The sequence below is a fragment of the Protobothrops mucrosquamatus genome, unplaced genomic scaffold (genome assembly GCF_001527695.2).
Source record: "Protobothrops mucrosquamatus isolate PMUCROS unplaced genomic scaffold, P.Mucros_1.0 scaffold95, whole genome shotgun sequence".
NCBI classification, from domain to species: Eukaryota; Metazoa; Chordata; class Lepidosauria; order Squamata; family Viperidae; genus Protobothrops; species Protobothrops mucrosquamatus.
The window spans coordinates 1802178-1819736 of record NW_015386470.1 but is presented as its reverse complement, the minus strand read 5'-3'; the positions used below and the strand labels follow the sequence as shown (position 1 = coordinate 1819736).

Sequence of the window (17559 nt, the reverse complement as noted above, 5' to 3'; positions counted from 1 at the left end):
GCGGACCTGACCTAGGGTGGATTTTACATTGGGTTTTAAATATTCGGAAGACGCAACATTAAAATTCGGTTTAATTTGGTTTTAAGGGGGGGATTGTATATATGTTCTGGTTTTAAATATGTTGTGCGCCGCCCTGAGTCCCTGTCGGGAGAAGGGCGGCATATAAATTAAATAAAATAAATAAATAAATAAATAAATATGACTTTACTTCTCAAATTCATGTTTTGCTTTTAAAAAAAAATCTATCATCTATATCACAGGTGTCAAACTTGCCGCGTCATGTATCGCAACTTTTTTTGGCATTGTTGGAGCTGGGGTGGGCATCCATATGATGCAACCTGATCTATGTAATGTACTTTTTAAAAAGGTGAGTATATTGTCCCTGTAAGTATGTCTTCCTCATTTCTTTACTAAGGAAGGTCCTTTTTAAAATGAGAGTAAATGTGATGTAATATTTAAGATGCCAAACTGGCCTGGGAAAAGACCCAGATTCTAATCCACTTTGAGGAACAGAAGCTCACTGGGTCAAATAGGGGCCAATCACTCTCGCTCAGCCCAACTTACCTCACAGGACTGTTGCTGGGCAGCAGAACAGGAGAGGAACACTGTATATGTCACTTTGGACACTTGGAAGAGAAGTGGTATACAGGTAATCCTTGACTTATGACCACAAGTGGGCCCAAAATTTACACTGCTAAGCAAGACAGTTAAGTGAATTTTGCGCTGTTTTACTATCTTTCTTGCTACAGTTAGCTGAATCACGGCAGTTGTTAAGTTAGTAATATGGTTGTTCAGTGAATCTGGCTTCCCCACTGACTTTGTTTGTCAGGTCACAAAAGGTGATCGCATGACCCCAGGACACTGCAACAATTATAAAGACATGCCAGTTGTCAAGCCTCCAAAGTTTGATCACATGACTAACAAGGATGTTGCAACAGTCGTTAAGTGTGAAAAATGGTCATTAGACACTTTTCTCAGTGCCGTTGTAACTTCAAACAGTCACTAAACGACTGGTTGTAAGTTGAGGACTACCTGTACGTATCTAATAAATAAATAAAATGTTGCCCAAGACTTTCACCTACTGCACTCCTCTCTCTCGTGATTTCCTTGTTGTTCTCTGGCATTCATTCAGATTTGTGTATACTTTTCTCTTACACTGGCAGCAATGTTCCATTTGAGATTTCATTGCACAATTTAAGTCTCTCACCTATATTGATGTGTTGCACTGATTACATCACTTTGAATTCTTGTATGATATTTCTGTATCTTGTTCCCAGCTTTTAATTTTAACCTGGAATAGTGGGACTAAAAACACTATATACTCAAAGATGAGGTTTATGATTAAATGGAGATCTGAAGCTGAATTTTCTCCATTTAAACATTGTGGAATATTGTCCTGTGTGTATTACTGCAGAAGGCTGTTTTATACGCTATTACATCCCTTCACATACACACATACAGGCAGTCACCATTTGCCAACTGCCTTGTCTAGTGGCTGTTTGAAGTTACAATGGTGGGGGGGGGGAAACTTTTCAACCACTCTTTGCAGTTACGATCACTGCAGAGACACACAGTCTTGTGATCATCATTCACTGTTATGCAACTGGCTTCCAACAAGCCAAATTAATAGATAAAGCAGGAATAAAATTACAAATCAATGATTGCAGTGATTCCCATGTGACAAATGCAAAGAGACATCATAAGCTCATCATGGTTATGTGATTTTCCATTTAGCAATGATGGCACCTAATGATGGAATTGCCAGTTATAATTGTGGTCACTAAGTGAGGACTACCTGTAGTATTTTAGATCTATAATAAAAGCTTCCAGCAAAGTTAGGTATGTTGTTGTTTGAAGCAAGGGGAAAAAAGATTCATACAGCTGAAGTTCACTAGTCCCAAATGTTTCATTCATAGCAGCTTTCAGCATCACAAAAATTTAAAGCTCTGTCTCCCTACCTATTGAGAATAATTGGAAATACAAGAGAAGAGAAGAGAAGAGAAGAGAAGAGAAGAGAAAGGGAAGGGGAAATCACATTCACAAAATAGCCTCTTATTTCCTCACATGTATACTTCAGACTATAGAAAATACAATACTTACAAAGACTGTAGGAAAGTGGCACCACCATCCCTAAAGAATGACGCACCGAAGTTGCTCATAAAATGGGCCACCTGATATGGCTCAAAGGGGACCAACTAAAAGAAATGAAAGAACATTTATAATGAAGTGATTTTTTTTAATTGGAGGATATACTATAACCAGAAATATGACTGAGAAAAAACCCCAGTTCTCTAAATAAATGTTTTTTCAAACTTGGCTATTTTAAGATGTGTAGAATTCCCCAGCATGCTGACAATGGGAGTTGAACTCTATGTATCTTAAAGTTGCCAAGTTCAAAAACATTGCTCTAAATTAACAAAATGATAATGTATTCATTTTCATGTGATTCAATCTTATACTTGGAGAAAGGCTTGCACAACTCTACTAATAGAAATTTCTACATCAATAGAAATGGATGTCCTGTGTCAACTACCAATTGGAAACCATCTGAGGGTCATCCCATATATAAAGACTCTCCTGCGTTAAGCAAATCCGATCAATTTTTTAAAAACTCTATAATGGTGGACACCAAAACTAGCATAATAATTAATAAGGAAACTACAGAGATGAAGCAAAGTGAATACAGCATTTAAATACTCAAAAGCAAAATAAGCCAGGTTACTTTTTGTATGAAACTCCAACCTTTATTGATAACAGGTTGTGCAGTGGAGTTAGTAGGGAAGGAGGGAAAACCCAGATAACACTTATGTGAAGTTTTGCTGTCTCCTTCTCTGCTGTTGCACCCTCAACAAAAATCTCTTACTCCTCCTGATGTTGCCTTCTGAAACAGACACCCCCTTGGTAGGACACATACTTCCCTCTCCGCTACTAAGTATACATACCACATGGCCATTTCTTTCCAGAAGCTCCTTGGTTTCCAGCACAGCCCGTCTCACGGAAGGGCTTGGCATACTATAAAAATTAGTCACATGATACCCTATTCTGAGGGGACGTGAGCTGGTATAAACCTAGAGCAACAGAAGAACAAGAGATGTTTTCAAAACAATTAATCATAGTAGATGCCTTAAAAGCAGGACACCACACTGGATAAATCAGCATTAGTTACAGAACCATCCATTTCTCAATCATTCAAGTTCTTTATCTGCTGGTGTAAATATCAACCCACTGGCTTAACTCCAGAGGCTAACAGACAAGGATACTTAAGCCAAAAAGTTCTTTAGTCCAGGGCTTTTCAACCAGTGGTACGGGTACCACCTGTGGTACATTGGCACCTGGTAGGTGGTACGCGACCATCCTAGAAACGTGGTAGTGGGGGAGGGGAATGAGCTGAACCGGTGGCAGCACCGCACAAGCCTGACCGAGAGACAGCTGGAGCTGCAGGGCTGTCAGGGCTCAGCGGAAGCGCCAGGATCAGTGCCGCTTTCCAGCTGATCGGCGCTTCTTCGGGGCTGTCAGAGCTCAGTGGAAGCACCAGGATCAGTGCCAGGCTCCAGTTGGAGCTCGGCACTGATCCTGGTGCTTCTGCTCAGCCCAGAAGAAGCACCAATCAGCTGGAATTTTGCAGCATCTCCAGGATCTTGTGATTTACATTCAGATGCTTGGCAACTGATTTATATTTATGACGGTCACAGTGTCCCAGGGTCACTTTTTTATTCCCCCCAGCAGACGGGGGGAATAAAAACCAAACACCCCCCACGCCACCCCCGCTGCCAATCCTCAACAGAAATGCTCACAACAATGAAAACCTCGGACAGGAGTAAAAGCGCCGCCGGGCGGGCAGGCAGATGTCTTGCTCGGCTGTGGCTTGGGGGGCACTTTTTTCAGTGCCATTGTAACTTCGAACAGTCACTAAGCGAACTGTTGTAAGTTGAGGACTACCTGTACTTTATTACTTTTTTCCTTTTTTTTGGTCATTAAGTTTTTGACACCTTGCTAGGCAACTGGTGGTACTCGGATGTTGCCATATCCTAAAAGTGGTACAATGGGTGAAAAGGTTGAAAAGCCCTGCTTTAGCCAACAGTTCTGAAGCACAGGACCAAATCGTGAAATGTTTTCCCAGGATGTCAGTGCCTGAGCACGCTAACCCAGATTCAAAGGGAAAAAACAAGATGGTCCTTTAAATATCCTTTTCCCTGTGGGCAAATATACAATGCATTGTCACAGCCGAGAGAATGATTTGGTTCACTATTATTTCTCTGAAGCTGAGAAACAAAAGGGACAGACTGAACTGAACTTTGAGATACAGGTAATCCTCGACTTATGATCATAATTGAGCTTGCAATTATGGTCTTAAATTATGCTGGTCGCAAAGTGGGTCATCGTGATTACGCCAATTTTATAATTTTTCTTTTGCGATGGTTGTAAAGCAAACATGGTGGTTGTTAAGAGAATCCATTTTCTGCAATTTGTTGGAAACTGGAAAGAATGTCGACTTCCAGCAAAAAAATATTGTAAATTGTAGTCCTGTGACTGCAGGACACTCAAAAGGGCCATCAATATGGGCCAAGAACCCAAAATGAAAACACGTGACCACGGGAGGGGGAGAGAGGCTGTCACTAGCCATAAGTACTATTTGGGGGGTCCGTTGTAACTTTGAGTGGTCTCCAAGCAACAGATTGTAAGTCCAGGACTACCTGTACACTTAGCCTGTAAGTGTAGCCTACTTGATGTATCATATTACTTGGTTTCTTTCCCAAGTGTTACTAATGCTTATTTATTTTAAAATAATCACTTCTCTCAGTGAAATGCAAAAGGGAGAGCGGCGTTCATTCCTCAGTGTTGATGTATTTCTACTATCTGTCACAGGTAAAATGACATAATGTTCATTTCCTGGAGATCTGCTTATTATATGTAGAAACAATCCATGTTGTTAATAGATTCCCAAAGGGAAGGTAGAGATATTTTCTTGATTATACCCTTTTCTCATAATGCTGCTCAGGGAACTCTCTGGCCAGCTATTTAATTCATATGTGGGGGTTTTTTTCTGGGGTGATGCAACTAGCACAGGAGCCCAGGCAAAAAAGCCACAGCATCTTTAAGGGAGTGGTAATGGTTGTGGCAAGCACGTCCATGATTTTCTTCAAGGAAGCTGTTCTTCTCCTGATTCGAAGATCTGTGCATGGTTAGTAGGATCACTGATCTTACTTGGTCATTGAAAGGAAGAGGTGGCACTGTGGGATCCAGATGGAACATTTTCTTGCACAGGAGAGCTTTCAGGCAAAGGGCAAGGCTGTCAACATCCCGCGCCATTGGTCCCAAGCCCGCAGAAACTGGAAGAAAGAAACAAGGAAACAGGAAGCATTCAAGAATAGCCTTTTTTTAGGACTCGGGAAAATCTGAGAGGAACGTTTCAACCACTGAAGCTCACAAAAAGTGATTAACTCCTAAAGAACCAACTCATTCCCTACTTTTCAGAATGAATGACCTCTCTTCCCCATTTTCATTAACACTATAAGAAGAGCAACTTTTTTTTAATACAATGGGAGATCAGAAAACGATTAAAGAATACTGTAAATGTAAAGACATTTTTTTTTACTCTATTTTCAACCTTCTCTTTTTTTAGGGGAATCTTGTCGAGAAGGTGGTTTGCAGCTCCAGAGAGCCCTGGATGAAAAGGGCTTAACAATACTCTTTTCACTCAAGTTTCAGACAGATGCCAGCCCTTTTGAGGTAGCTGAGACAAGAAGCGCCAAACAAGAGTACTACGATTCAGTAACAGAAACCCACACGTCTGAAAGTATCTTTTCCCTCCTTTACTTCTACTCTGCTGAAAAACTAAGAAGGGATTCTTCTAAGACTCTTTCTCCACCTTCACCTGTTCAGACTGTTATCGTTTATTAAACCACTGCCTAGCGTGCAGCTTTTTCTCCCGTCTCCCAGGGTCAATTCCACGTACCACTACAGAAGAATAATCCGTCTCAAATGCTATGGTACATTTGATGTCTTTCAACAGGAAGACCTCAGGCTGGCGAGAGAAAATGCTGTCAACACGGCCTGATACTAAACGAATGTCATTCAGTTTTAATCCTATTTATTCTATATACGTTTTACATGTGTTATATTTCTATGACCTATTTTACACCTATTTTATTTGCTGAGTGTCGAAAGCTATGTGTCTCCAATTTGTAGTTGCTTCTGAAATGAATGAAGAACCATTAAACCAGTCTGCAATACTGAGATGTTATTGATCACACTTTTAGATTATCTCTGGAGCAGATTGGGAGTCCTTGATATCTCCATAGATCTAGCCCAGGGATAGAGAACCCTTGGCTCTTTGATGACTTGTGGACTTCAATACCCAGAATTCCTGAACCAGCCATGCTGACTCAGGAATTCTGGGAGTTGAAGTGCATGAGTCATCAAAGAGCCAAGGTTCCCTACCCCTGATCTAGCCATAGATCCTGACTTTGTGAACTCTTCTGGATGAGGCCATCTACCGCCAGAGAATTAAATAACATCAACACACTGATGATACAAGTAGTTCTCAATTGAGCCCAAAATTTCCATTGCTAAGCAAGGCGGTTGTTAAGTGAATTGTCAACCACAACAATCACAGGGACCCACTTATTGACTGTCATACAATCAAATCTTATCATGTAGTGGACTTGACTTGTGACTGGAACGACTTACGATCAAAATTCTGGGCTCAGTTATGGTCCCAAGCTAAGGACTACTTGTAATCCTTTGTTAGTCACCCCAAGTTACAATTTGCAAGTTGGACAGCTATCATATAAATCAATTAAATAAATTGGAAAAAAACCCTAGGAAACAACTAAGCAACATGCTCAAACCCTTTCCTGGCAAGTTGTTTCAATATCCAACTGCCAATTTCAGAAACCTTCTCTTTTAAAGAAGAAAGTGATACTAGAACATTCAGGTAACAGGGCATGGTTGTTACTAGCATTAGGTTACTAAGCTGAGTTCATACTTTTTTGAAAAGCTGCCAACATTTTCAAAATTTACTTTGTAGAAATTGATGAAACTGTTTTTTCTCAGAACAAGAATGTCAAAGAATAATTTATTCACGTGAAACAAACTTCCCATTTATCTAATCAAATAATAGTATCTTACCTACTCTCTGACCAGGCATACTCGGAGTAATTCCTTTTTTGCTAGAGACATCAAAAGAGTAGTTTTAGCAAAGCTGTCAAGCTTCACAATTTTCAACATCAATTCCTCTTTGAACTTATTTCAGCACTTAACACATATGACATGTTGAGAATATTTCCAGTTCACTTTGTTGAACAGGGTTAGCTCATACGAACTAAAATAGCCAAGATTCCAGCCAAGCCTATTAGACTAGCAATAGCACTTAAGACTTATATATCACCCCATTAATTAAAACATAATTGATAAACATTGGAAGTTCATAACATTGTGATTAGGGTACAGTAGGGTAAAACAGGACAGCCTATTCAGATGTTAAATAGAATTCACTTGAAGTGGACATAAGGTTACAGATATAAAAACAATTCAACAAAGGTTGAATGAAACAAGATTTTGTCTAATCAATGATCTGACTTATTAATTTTCACTATTTGAATTATTAGTTCCCCCATTCTTGGCAACTCTGATATACAGTTACAATAGATCAGGAATCTGAGATGAATAATCCACATATTTTAAACTCTGTTTGTATACAACCTAATTCTGCTGCTAGTGGTTTTTAAACCACAAATTCCGCAAAAGGCACTTGGGACACGAATGCTGCCTCCTATATCTGTGCCAATGCCCAGAATGGATCCTCCACTTTTAATAAGAGATCCTTCCCCTCCTGATGATCCACCAGGGCTTTTAGTGTGATCCAAAGGATGCACTGTTGGTCCAAAGATCGGATTACTGCACTCATAACTGAAAAGACAAAAAATATTGTCAGCAATTGGTTTTGGAATACTTTCAAACATTTTCCTAATAGTTCTTCCAGGCAGGGAATATGATTCAATTAGCCTTTTTACAAAATTATACAATATCCCTGGTTTAATCTTAATGTGAAACAATGATATTTACACTTTGTCTCTTAATAAGGATTTCTTTTTTTTTCAAGTAGTCACCACAATGTATAAAGGCCTAAGAAAATCTCTCTCTCAAAGAAAATAACCACATTTCTTGAATTCTGAAGAGGAAATGCTGATTCTCATAATCAATTATTAAGTCCCAAGCAGCATTGTAAAGACTTGGTCAAGTTCAACTCTTCTACTTCTTAAAAAAATATGCTTCCTTAAACTTTAACAATTATCACTTACACAGTGCTGCCCAAGGGTGTGGTGGAAGAAAAAGAGATAAGAGGTATTGTTATACAGGGGGAAAAATACTAGTACTTTGCTCAAGTTAAATCATCCACTTCAGTATCATACAGTACAGTCTAGTGTCAGATGATGACAAACAAATTTGTGCAGAGCCAGTAATGCTCTTTGCTTTGTCCATGTTTTATTATCACCAATGGCCTCCATTTCAGTGCAACCAATGTAAACAGGCAATCAGTCTTTAAAAGGTGTGCTGGGGGGGGGGGCTTGCACTGCCTTGAACAAACTTAGATTAAGCAATTGGATGACTTTACCCATTAGACATAGCCCCTCTGGAAACAGATTTGTGAGAAGCAAGAAAAGCTGTTGGGAGTGTTGAGGATAAAAGTAAAGAATGTGGGGGAAGAAGGAGTTAAAAAAAGGTGGGAAAGGAGAGGGGAAGACCACAGAAATGGGAATTTCTGAAGCAACCAGGGGCAGAAAGAGCCACTTTTTTCATTGATCCAGCATCAACTGAAACAATTAACAGAACCTTTAAAGAAAGTTTCAATCCCAGAGGTAAAGGAGAAAAAAGAAACTATAATCTCACCCCTTTAGTCAATTTCTAGAGCTGTCCCTCTGCTACGGTAAATATATGGGTCTTGACTGACAATATGGGGTAGAAGAGGAATATTGAAATTCCTCCTCAAAGTGAGAGGAATTACCCTTTTGTTTTAACCCACAATGATCCTAAGCAAACTGATGGATACCGGAGCTGAAATTTCTCTTATTACATGTTTTTCTTTAGGTAAACAAATCTCCGTTGTAGCCCTATCTACCTCACAGACTGGCAGGCTTTGGTTCCAAGACCATCGCAACCAATGTGGAACACATGTTAGTGTACAGGCCCCCTGTAAGCCTACAGAAACAATACCCATTTCTAAAGGCTGCTGAAATGGTGATCACAAAGATTACTAGCAACTTAAGCAGTTTTAATAGTCCCCTCTGGCCAATTTTGAAAACAGATGGGAGAATTTACAGGCTAGAGAATTCATCCCAACCCCATTTTGTGGCATCTGTTGTTTAAACTCGATGTGAGATGAGGCTGAAGCTGACATACCTAAAGCTGAAGCAGGGTGGACAAAAAGCCAGGAATTTTGTCTAAAAGATCTCTTTGGGAGATAGACAAGAAGAGACGAAATTGCTAAGGTAATAAAAGAATGTCACCTGAACCAGACAAAACAAGTTGCGCCTCACCACGTGGAAATGCTCCCTCCATTCCCTCTTCCCCCCCACAAGTGCCATCAGCAGGTACCAGACTTGTAAATCAACAAGGCAAAAGTAGCTGTCACTTTTATGAATCAACAAAGCAAGGAGTTTTGGGGACAAAAGGGGCCCTGAAGCCCACTTACTCTTTGTCTTTGGACCTAAGACTTGGTGACTTCCATCCCTCTAACTAGTGCCTGGCAGCCTAGTTGAGAAGGACAAGGGTAGGGGTAGGGGTACCGGTAGCTGTGGAGGAATGCATGTGTATGAGAGAGAAAGGGCAAATATATGTTGTTACTAAAAAGGTTCTGCTCTTATTTTAATTTCACTGGGTCCCACTGTATTCCAAAGAACCAGCTGTGAAAGTGATTTGAGAGTAGCTGTTGAGTGACCATAAGCCAAACCCAGGAGCGCATATAACAGCATGCCTGGTGAGCAGCAGGAGGAAGAAGATGGCAAAGGTCAGCGAGGCTGGCAAGGGCCCAAAAGGCAGATAGGTGGGTGAGAGAGTTGAAACTCTCCTGAGATTGTAAATGCAGGTGAGCTGCCAAACACCTGAACTTTGATCATGTGACCGCAAGAGTACTGCAAGAGCTATAACTTCAGCACCTGGTCGTAAATCCCTTCCTTCAGTGCCACTGTAACTTAAAATGATCGCTGAATGAATAGTCTTAAGTCGAGGATTACCTGTATAGAAAAATCAAAACATAAAAAATACATGATTTACCTCAACAGAGATTGGGGAACATTTGTTTTTACAAATGGAATTGCTCCTTGATGTTTCAACACCTGCACTATAACAGCGTCTTCTGCTGCCGGCTGGAAGAGACGTTTCACAAAGCCCAAAGTACTGTCAGAGCCCTGTGGTTAGGAAAAAGATGTAAAGAGGAGAAGGAAATTCAGGTTCCCCAGAGAAACATCAGATATCATTCAGTGATGCTGCGTTTAAGATGTTAAAAAGCACCAATAAATTGGTAATGTTTTTATCCGTTGTCCTGTGGAATATTAAGAATATTATTATGCAGAAGGTCCAAGGATAAATTCTTTATAGAAAATAGAACTAGCTGGATGGTGAAGTTGACTGCTTTAATCAGAAAAAAATAACTTGACTAACTTTCTTCTAAATTGGAGACCACTGTTAGATTTCTTACAAAGCAAGGAGAAAAATCAGGTTTTGACTTTGGATTTTGAGTACGAGATTTGATTTGACTAGAGAAATATTGAGGAGTCTTAATTTTATTTATATTTGTCAGTTTAGTATGTTAGACTCAAATTAAGTGAAGATTATATTATGAATATATTTTTTGAATGTTGAGTATTAATTTGATAAGGCATTTTAAGTATCGGTATTATTCATAAGAGAGGCGATTGTATTAAAATTTCTTTGTTAGAAAAAGTTGGAAGTCATGTTATATATTTGGGTTTTTTTGTTATTTTTTAACTTGTCCTATTATTCCCTTCCCCCTTTCCTTTTAGATTAGTTTGTATTTTAATGCTTTTTTAAATATATATATATATATATAATTTTAAAAAATCACATTTAAAGAAACCATATGTAATAGATGGTACCAGAGAACTTCATATGTTTTAGCAGACAGCAATCAATGTTAAGACTGCTGTGAAACACACTTTAGCATAAGGTAAATTTTATTTTGGTTATCACAGATCTAAACAATTTTCCAGCACATTTTTAAGATATAGCTGATTTCCCACACAGCATGCAACATGGATTTTTGCTTATTTGATTTAAAAGCTGTCTAATTGCAAAACCACTCACAAATTTAAACACATATCTTAAAGCCATACAAGAAACCAACAATGGGAATTTAAAAAAAAACCCGCCTAGTGCATTACAGTTTGCAGGCTCACATACTGTATCACCCTGTTCCACGCCGTTAGAAAGGGTTTAAGCTGCCCAGAGTCACCTTAGAGGGGAAATGGGCAACATAAAAATGTAACAAATAAATAAAATAAAGATTTTGTAAAAGACAGCAGGATTTGGCATTAAGTGATTTGAGCTATTAGATTACAGGCAGATGAAAAGATGATCTCATATTAATATATATAGCTACCTGCTCGAAGCAATTCAAATCCAAAGCCAAGATGCTCCTCATCATATAATGGTATACAAGCTGTGCACCTACCTGTCCTTTAGCCACACAAGAGCTCCGCATACCCACTCAAGGCCCACCCCTGCGATACCTTGCAGCTAATGGAATCCTTTATGCTGACGGGAACTCCATAGAGCAAGCCCTTTTCCCCTTCGCTGTTCATACGCAGAAGCTGGGATTCCTCTGCTATGTAATCGGTTATGCAGTTGAACTCTGCAGTCACCCGCAAGGCCTAGAAAAAAGCAGGGAAAGACAATCTCTTCATTTCTCCTGTGAAATGAAGCCCACTTTTACAAGAGGAGAAAAAAAAAATTCGAAGGCAAGTCCGTTTGGTTTACAAAACTACCTCATGCCTGAAGAGAATTGCTTCCTCTACCTCTTTACTTTCTCTTGTGAGTTATGTTACCCTTTTCTTTTCCTCAAAATGATTCTCATATCTAAAGACTGGAGCGCCCCAATGTAGAAGCTAAGTAGGTCTGAATATTCCAGGGTAAAATCTTTCACCCAGCAGGTATATAATATCAGTCTCAGAGGGTTAAAAAATAAAAAATACAATTCTTGCTTGAGTCTTTGAATCAAGGTCAGCTCTTTTTGTTTCACGATCACATTTAATAGCTGTTTTTGGTAACAATATGGAATATTACTACTGTCTTCTTCTAGGATATTTTTTCAGTTTGCCGAACTAAACTACCTTACAGCCCTAAGTTTTCCTGTTGTTCTCCCACCCAAATACTAAAACCAGCTTTCATTCTGCTGAACTTTCCAAGGTCAAGTAGGTATTACTACTTTGGATCTATTTCTGCTATAGGCCAATTTGTTCTTCCTTACTAGAAGTTTCATTTCTATATATTTATTATCAAATTATTTCTTGATTAGTAGATTTAAGGCTTGAAAAGATTATCCATTGTTGCCTTTTTTTGGGGGGGGGAACAAACTATATATACCTACCTTGGAGTATTTAACCACTGAACTCAATGAGTGCTTTTTTCTGAATAATTAGCCAGAGAATGGGTTTATGAAGTTTATTGCTACACTGACAAAATGCTTTCTATGCAGGAGATAAATTTGTTAACACTACTGAGACCCTTATAACAGCAACAGCAAAGAAGATGCCAAAGAAATATGTGTGACCCACAAGAAATATGCAGATTCCTAAAACAATTTTCAAATCTACTTTTTTAAACATGCTTATGGGTCCTCAGGTTTAAAGTCGAACGTAGCATTCTTAGGATAGGATGTGTATCAAGAGTAAAAACAATTGAATCCCTTACTACGGAGTGGAACAGGTGTATCCACATCTGTTGTGAGAGTCCACACTCACTTGGTAGAAATTCAAAGACTGTCTCAAGTCCGTTTGAGTCACTATTTTATCTAAGACCAACCACTAAACCTAAGACTTTCTGAAAAAATCCTCATGTTTAATAAAACACTGCTTCTTTTAGATACTTATATAATCATATAATCCAGAAAAAAATAGTATTTTTGCAATATAGCTGAAGGTGAGTCCAGTATAAACTAATCAGTCCTGTAATTTTGATGCTCTGATCCATATTAAAAACAATGCTAAGCAGATTCAACCTTATACATGTAAAATGTGTGTTTCAGGAAAAATATTAATGCGATTCTTGCTCAGTCACATTTTTGGCAGCGATTAAACATGGGATAATAAGGAAAGTATTAATACATTATCATCAGTTTATCTATACATTCCTAAAAACTCTTGTTGTTATGATCTTTAACTGGGCAAAATGATGCACCATAGGGCAACAGTTTTTGAAGCTAGGTACCTCAAATGGGCTAACTTACAGAATGTGTCCAAAATCTGGGACCCGATTCTCGAGGTATTAAAATTTGGGAAAGCTGTAACTGCTACTGGCTGCTGGTGCAGTCACATGATCTTCATTTTCAATGTTCCATGACAGTTTCCCAGCCAATCTCACAATCCTTTACTCCCTTTCTCACCCAGTAGCAACTGCTTACTGTCTGTTGGGAAGGGAAGAGCAAGAAAAGGAAAGGGCAGCAATTTTGATCATGTGACTGTGGGGATTAAAGAGGTTTAAGGAGGCTCCATTTGTTTGGGGAATTTTATGAAGATTGTCAGTCATCCAGGTCATGGTTGTCCCAAAGATGCTTTTTTCAAAATGCAATTGGACGTTGTTTTTCTTTTTTAATTAAATTTTATTGCATATACAGTTAAAGACAAAGAAAACACATTGGACAAAATACAGTTTAAAAAAAAGACACATTGGATATGATACAACTTCCCTGGTTTAAACAATACTATTGATATTACCTTATAAAAAATAAAAAAGTTTCTTTACATTATAACAAAGTGAGCATTCTTACAGTAATATACATTGTAATTAGATCACTTTTAATTCTATCTTATATAAAAAGTACTGGTATAAAAATTTCTTAGTTATCAACTTACTCATCAACATTAGTTTCAGCATGCCTCTTTGAATCTAGCCATTTATACACTTCATTCCAAATTTCAAAATAGTCTGTTTCAGTTTTATTTTTGAGCTCTAATGTTAACCTATCCATTTCAGTGCAAGATAGGAGTTTATTTATTACTTCTTCTTCAGTGGGAGTTTCTTTCCCCTTCCATTTCTGAGCGTAAGCTAGTCTCACTGCAGTTAGAATGTGCAAAACTAAGTATAAAGGTCCCTTGCTGAATTTATCCTTAATAATCCCTAATAAAAAGTTTTCTGGTTTTGATTCAATTTTTAATAATAATATCTCTTCCAACCAATTTTTTATTAGATGCCAATATTCTTGAGCCTTTGGGCATTCCCACCACATGTGATAGTAAATTCCTGGTGATTTTCTACATTTCCAACATATCGGTGAAGAATTTTTATCCATTTTTGCTAATCTTGTGGGAGGAAGATGCCACCTGTAAAACATCTTATATAGATTTTCTTTATAAGTGGTAGCTAACGTTAGTCTCCTGTTCCTGTCCCATAATAATTGCCAATTGTCCAAGTCAGTGGTTTTCAACCTTTTTAATGCCGTGACCCCAACCGGTCGTAAGTCGAGGACTAAACCGGTCATCAGTTGAGGACTAAACCGGTCGTAAGTCGAGGACTAAACCGGTCGTAAGTTGAGGACTACCCAACCGCTCGTAAGTCGAGGACTTTCCCTGCCCGGGAGCGCCGCGCATGTGTGGTTCTGCCCCTGCGCTGGCCGAGGCGTAGCTGGCAAGCGGCAGAGACGGAGCAGGCCGACCACCAGCTGGCCCAGCCCAAGGGAGGTAAGGCATCCGCCGGAAAAGGGAAAAAAAATGGCGGACAGCCTTGCTTGGCGACCCCCATGAAATGGTCGATCGACCCCAAATGGGGTCCCGACCCACAGGTTGAGAACCACTGGTCTAAGTCAATACTATAGCCAAAGTTTTTGCTCCAAATTAGCATTGTATCTTTTACTTGTTCTTCTAGCATGTCTTGTTCTAATAGATACTGGTATATCTTTTTTATTGTTTGATCTTCAGTTCCTAGCAAGATTTTATCCAATTCTGTATGTTCTAATTTTATCCCAGGTTCTTTTTTATCTTTCCTGTATCATGATTGTATTTGCAGATACGCCCACCATTCCAGCTCTATGCCATTTTCTAATAGTTGTCCCCTTGTTTTCAGCTCTCCGTTCTCATCTAGAATGTCTTTGTATGTAATTACCCTTCCTAGGTTCATAAATTTTGGGTGCAGAAATATCTCCAGTGTCGAAATCCAATTGGGGATTTTTTGGTAATTAGATTTTTTAATTTTAATCCATATATCTAATAGTGCCCATCTAATATTGTGTTCTCCTTCATGGATTACTGCCTTGTCATGGCGAAGGGGCTTGCGTAACTCAATGAAGCTATGAGCTATGCCGTGCAGGGCCACCCAAGACGGACAGGTCATAGCAGAGAGTTCTGACAAAATGTGATCCACTGGAGAAGGAAATGGCAAACCACTCCAGTATCTTTGCCATGAAAACCCCATGGACAGTAACAAAAGGCAAAAAGATATGACGCTGGAAGATTAGCCCCTCAGGTCAGAAGGTGTCCAATATGCTATTGGGGAAGAGCAGAGGGCTAGTACTAGTAGCGCCAGAAAGAATGAAGCGACTGGGCCAAAGCCGAAAGGACGCTCAGCTGTGGATATATCTGGTGGTGAAAGGAAAGTCCGATGCTGTAAAGATCTTTTCTCCACAGGAACCTGGAATGTAAGATCCATGAATCAAGGCAAGGTAGACGTAGTCAAACAAGAGATGACAAGACTGAACATCGACATCTTAGGAATCAGCAAACTAAAATGGACAGGAATGGGTGAATTTAACTCAGATGACCATCAGGCATACTACTGTGGGCAAGAATCCCTCAGAAGAAATAGAGTAGCCTTCATAGTCAATAAAAGAATAGGAAAACCAATACTGGGATACAATCTCCAAAATGACAGAATGATCTCAGTTCGAATCCAAGGCAAACCATTCAATATCACAGCAGTCCAAATCTATGCCCCAACCACTGGTGCTGAAGAGGATGAAATTGACTGGTTCTATGAAGCCCTACAGCACCTTATAGAATTAACACCAAAAAATGATGTCCTTATCATCATGGGGGATTGGAATGCTAAAGTAGGAAGCCAAAAGATAATCGGAATAACAGGCAAGTTTGGCCTTGGAGTACAAAATGAAGCAGGGCACAGGCTGATAGAATTTTGTCAAGAGAATACGATGGTCATAACAAATACTCTTTTCCAAGAGATGGCTCTACACATGGACATCACCAGACGGTCAACACAGAAATCAGATTGACTATGTGCTCTGCAGCCAAAGATGGAGAAGCTCTATACAGTCAGTAAAAACAAGACCAGGAGCTGACTGTGGCTCAGATCATGAGCTTCTCGTTGCAAAATTTAGGCTTAAATTGAAGAAAGTAGGGGAAAGCATTAGGCCACTCAGTTACGAACTAAATCATATTCCTGAGGAATATACAGTAGAGGTGACAAATAGATTTAAGGAATTAGATCTGATAGACAAAGTGCCTGAATAACTATGGACAGAGGTTCGCAACATTTACAAGAGGTAGCAACTAAAACCATCCCAAAGAAAAAGAAATGCAAGAAAGCAAAATGGCTGTCTGAGGAAGCTTTGCAAATAGCTGAGAAAAGAAGGGAAGCGAAAGGCAAAGGAGAAAGAGAAAGATACACCCAATTGAATGCAGAATTCCAGAGAATAGCTAGAAGAGATAAGAATATCTTCTTAAATGAACAGTGCAAAGAAATAGAAGAAAACAACAGAATAGGGAGGACCAGAGATCTCTTCAAGAAAATTGGAGATATGAAAGGAACGTTTCATGCAAAGATGGGCATTATAAAGGACCAAAATGGCAGGGACCTAACAGAGGCAGAAGAGATTAAGAAGAGGTGGCAAAACTACACAGAAGAACTAAAAAGGATGAGCTTAACATCCCAGATAACCATGATGGGGTGGTCACTGACCTCGAGCCAGACATCCTAGAACAGTGGTGGCGAACCTATGGCACGCGTGCCACAGGCGGCACGCAGAGCCGTCCCTGATGGCACGCGAGCCATTCCTGCTTCCCTCCTCTTTGCGCATGCGCAGCTCTTTTACGCTCACTAAACTAAGGAAGTTTCGGTTTTGTAGCACGCAGCAGAAAGCGAGAGAGAGAACAAGCAAAAGCTGTAAGTTTTTCCTCACCTCAGCCCTGCCTCGTCTCTGGCCTCCTGCTGCTAAGCTTCTTCCGCTTGGCTGCAGAGGAGGAGGGGGAGGGGCTGGGCTTCATCATTGACAGTTGGAAAGGGTGGAAATGAGGAAGTTTGTGGGGAAGGTGGATGGAGGGAGATTCTCACATATGGTCGGATTTCAAATTATGGTTTGTAATGGTCTTTAGT

The 17559-nt window shown here is 39.5% G+C and overlaps 1 protein-coding gene across 1 annotated transcript in view; it reads right to left on the bottom strand.

Moving 5' to 3' along the window:
• The window catches only part of LOC107284478 (fatty-acid amide hydrolase 1), a 33687-nt gene that overhangs the window by 10322 nt on the left and 5806 nt on the right, over positions 1-17559 (bottom strand). Inside the window, exons 2-8 of the mRNA XM_015812541.1 lie at positions 11751-11891; positions 10276-10409; positions 7705-7911; positions 7132-7172; positions 5206-5330; positions 2943-3068; positions 2101-2195 (exon numbers count right to left, since the gene is read on the bottom strand). Of these exons, the coding sequence (XP_015668027.1) occupies positions 2101-2195; positions 2943-3068; positions 5206-5330; positions 7132-7172; positions 7705-7911; positions 10276-10409; positions 11751-11891 (869 nt within the window). The remainder of the gene's footprint in view (positions 1-2100; positions 2196-2942; positions 3069-5205; positions 5331-7131; positions 7173-7704; positions 7912-10275; positions 10410-11750; positions 11892-17559) is intronic.